Below are 2,424 nucleotides of genomic sequence, written 5' to 3' on the forward strand. Positions count from 1 at the left end.
GAACCGGCTGCCCTTCGCACCAGGAGCGGAGTCTCCGCACGGTCGCCGTCACCACAGAACGCTGAGCTCCCACCTCACAGAATCCCAGCCACGCAGACGGCAACGGAAACGGTACGAAACAATCTTTTGTTCATAAGGAAATTCTAATTCAAGTCAGATTTCCGCTGATGGGTCACAATTTGTTTGTTTGTTTGTTTGAAGGCAAATATCGCTCACAGTTTTGTTCAAACCAAAAAACCACGACAACCAAAAAACCGACAGCCTTGTTCTTCTCGAGCGCTTGGTACGAAAACGACGACGGTTCCTAAAATAGATCCTGTGTGGTCGTTCAAAAGTGAATTATCAAAAAACGTTTTCCCAAAAATAAATTAGATAATTAAAAAAAAAGTCTTTTCCAGCATAGCTGGACATTAGGCTGTCCTCACCGAGCCGTTAGTATTGCTGCTTCTCCCAAACGCTGGGTCGTTCTTTTCAAACCAAATTTCAGCCAGCTGCTGTGTGGACCCATAAGTTGATGCTTTGGACCCCAAGCACATTTTATACTGTTTTGGATCCAGATTGGGGTCACAAAACACAGGGTGGTGCACATGGACTACTCCAATTTCTTGGCTTCGGAAAGTTTTTAAGCCAGCTTGAATGACTTTGTTAAATAGGTCTACGTCTTCAAGGCCCCAACCTTGGATGGAGACGTCAAAACCACCTGCTCGGAGAAGATCACCTTTGTAAATACAGGTGATACCAAAGCCATAGTTCCTCCAGAAACCTGTTTTCTGGGTGAAGGCAAAATGATTGTCACTAGGAACTTTTCCGCTATAAACAATCTTTGGATCGTACTGGCTGAAAATGATGGGAAAGTACACTTGTTGACCCAAAACCGTGTTGGCTCTACAGCGCTGGAGGAATTCTGCCGTAAACACTAAGTCAACATCACAGAAGAAAAGTAAAGACTCGTTCTGGAACTGAGAAGATCCAACTTCCAGAGCCAGTGCCCTGGAGAACTCCCCCGACACCGGTAAAACCTGCATGTCAGCCTTGGGGTACTTGGAGCGGTAATCTCTCATCAGCTCGATCTGCTTCGCCTTGTCGGGGTTGGAGTTGGAGTTGAAAAGCAGCACAACCAGCTTGACGTTCTGGTTTGGAATGAGGCACGTCTTCTCAAAATTCCCCATGAACCTTGCAAACATGTCGAAACGCCCAGAGAGAGGGATCAGGATGTTGATCTTCTTGTCTTTGAGTTCCTTCCTCTCTACTTTTGATCTGCTGAGCTGGAAGGGAACAAACATCTTCAGTGAGTTGGAGAGGAAAGACAAGGATCCAGAATCCTGGTTGATTTTGCTGGCCAGCTCTTTGGCGTCCATCTCTTCGTGCTCCAGGAACTGGATCTTGCTGAATGTCTGCTGCAGGTACGCGTGCCTCCTGACGGGGACCGTCATCTTCTTCCCCTTGTGCTTTTTGTACAGAAGCAACAAGTCGAGAACGTACTCGGCTCCGTACATCGGATTTACTCGGCGATAGCCGTACTGTATCTCTTTGAAATCAATGATCCTCCCCCGGGTCTTCGCGTTGGCGTTGATCATTTCCATGACCTGCATAACGATGTCATCCAACGCTTCACGCTGAGAAGAGTCCATTCCTCTCCGAGGGGGCTGCCCGTCGGCACCCGAATACAAATACTTCCCTGTAAGAAATTCCCACTCCAAGATTTCTTCCCGGTGGCGGGGCTGGAATCGCATGAAGGAGGGTGGCATCCCCAGCTGCAGGTCGTCTTTGTGGACTTCTGTGTTGCTGTATTTGCTCATCAGGACGATCTCTCGGTGCAGTTGGACAGTCCGGTGGCGCAGCTCCGCTATCTTGCGGCTCAAAATGTAGCTGTGGAGCCTGTACTGGTATGGGGGGTTCTTGTTGGGGTGCAGTGTTATAGCTCGGTGTATTTTGCTGTTCCTCAGGTCTCGGATATAGCCTTTTTTGTTCTGCTCGTAATTTTCATAGAACAGCTGCTGCATCTAGAAGAGAGAAAGGAGACGTTAGAGCGTCCTTGTGAAAGTCAGCCCACGCAATCCCTGCTGGGAGAGAATCCCTCCTCGCTCCCAGGCACTCTGAATAAGCCCTTCTTGGGTTTAGACACAGGTTGTAGCAACACCAGCTGCTATTCAAGGGAATTAAGAGGATTATTCCTTGTAAACTGGTGAAAGAAACATCTACCGTGGATTTGAGATTACCATGGCCCGTTCTGGAGATATCCCCGTCGGCCAAATAACTGAGCAGTAAGTAGATTGTAAGCTCATTTTTTCACAACAACACAGCATCACCAGGAAAAAAACCCATGAAGTGTTCCCTGCCAAACTCCTCCTATTCACCTGCTTCAATAACAATACTAAAGAGCAATAAAAAACGATGCCACGGACCTGGTAAGCAATTTTCCCT

General features: G+C 47.7%; 1 protein-coding gene across 1 annotated transcript in view; it reads right to left on the minus strand.

The window, feature by feature from the left end:
- Positions 1-302: 302 nt before the first annotated feature.
- The window catches only part of CHSY1 (chondroitin sulfate synthase 1), a gene marked incomplete at its 5' end in the record, with an annotated part of 63,742 nt that continues 61,620 nt past the window's right edge, over positions 303-2,424 (minus strand). The window contains one exon of the mRNA XM_010136876.1: positions 303-2,003. Within this exon, the coding sequence (XP_010135178.1) occupies positions 411-2,003 (1,593 nt within the window). The remainder of the gene's footprint in view (positions 2,004-2,424) is intronic.

Source organism: Buceros rhinoceros, unplaced genomic scaffold, assembly GCF_000710305.1.
Source record: "Buceros rhinoceros silvestris isolate BGI_N320 unplaced genomic scaffold, ASM71030v1 scaffold8180, whole genome shotgun sequence".
NCBI classification, from domain to species: Eukaryota; Metazoa; Chordata; class Aves; order Bucerotiformes; family Bucerotidae; genus Buceros; species Buceros rhinoceros.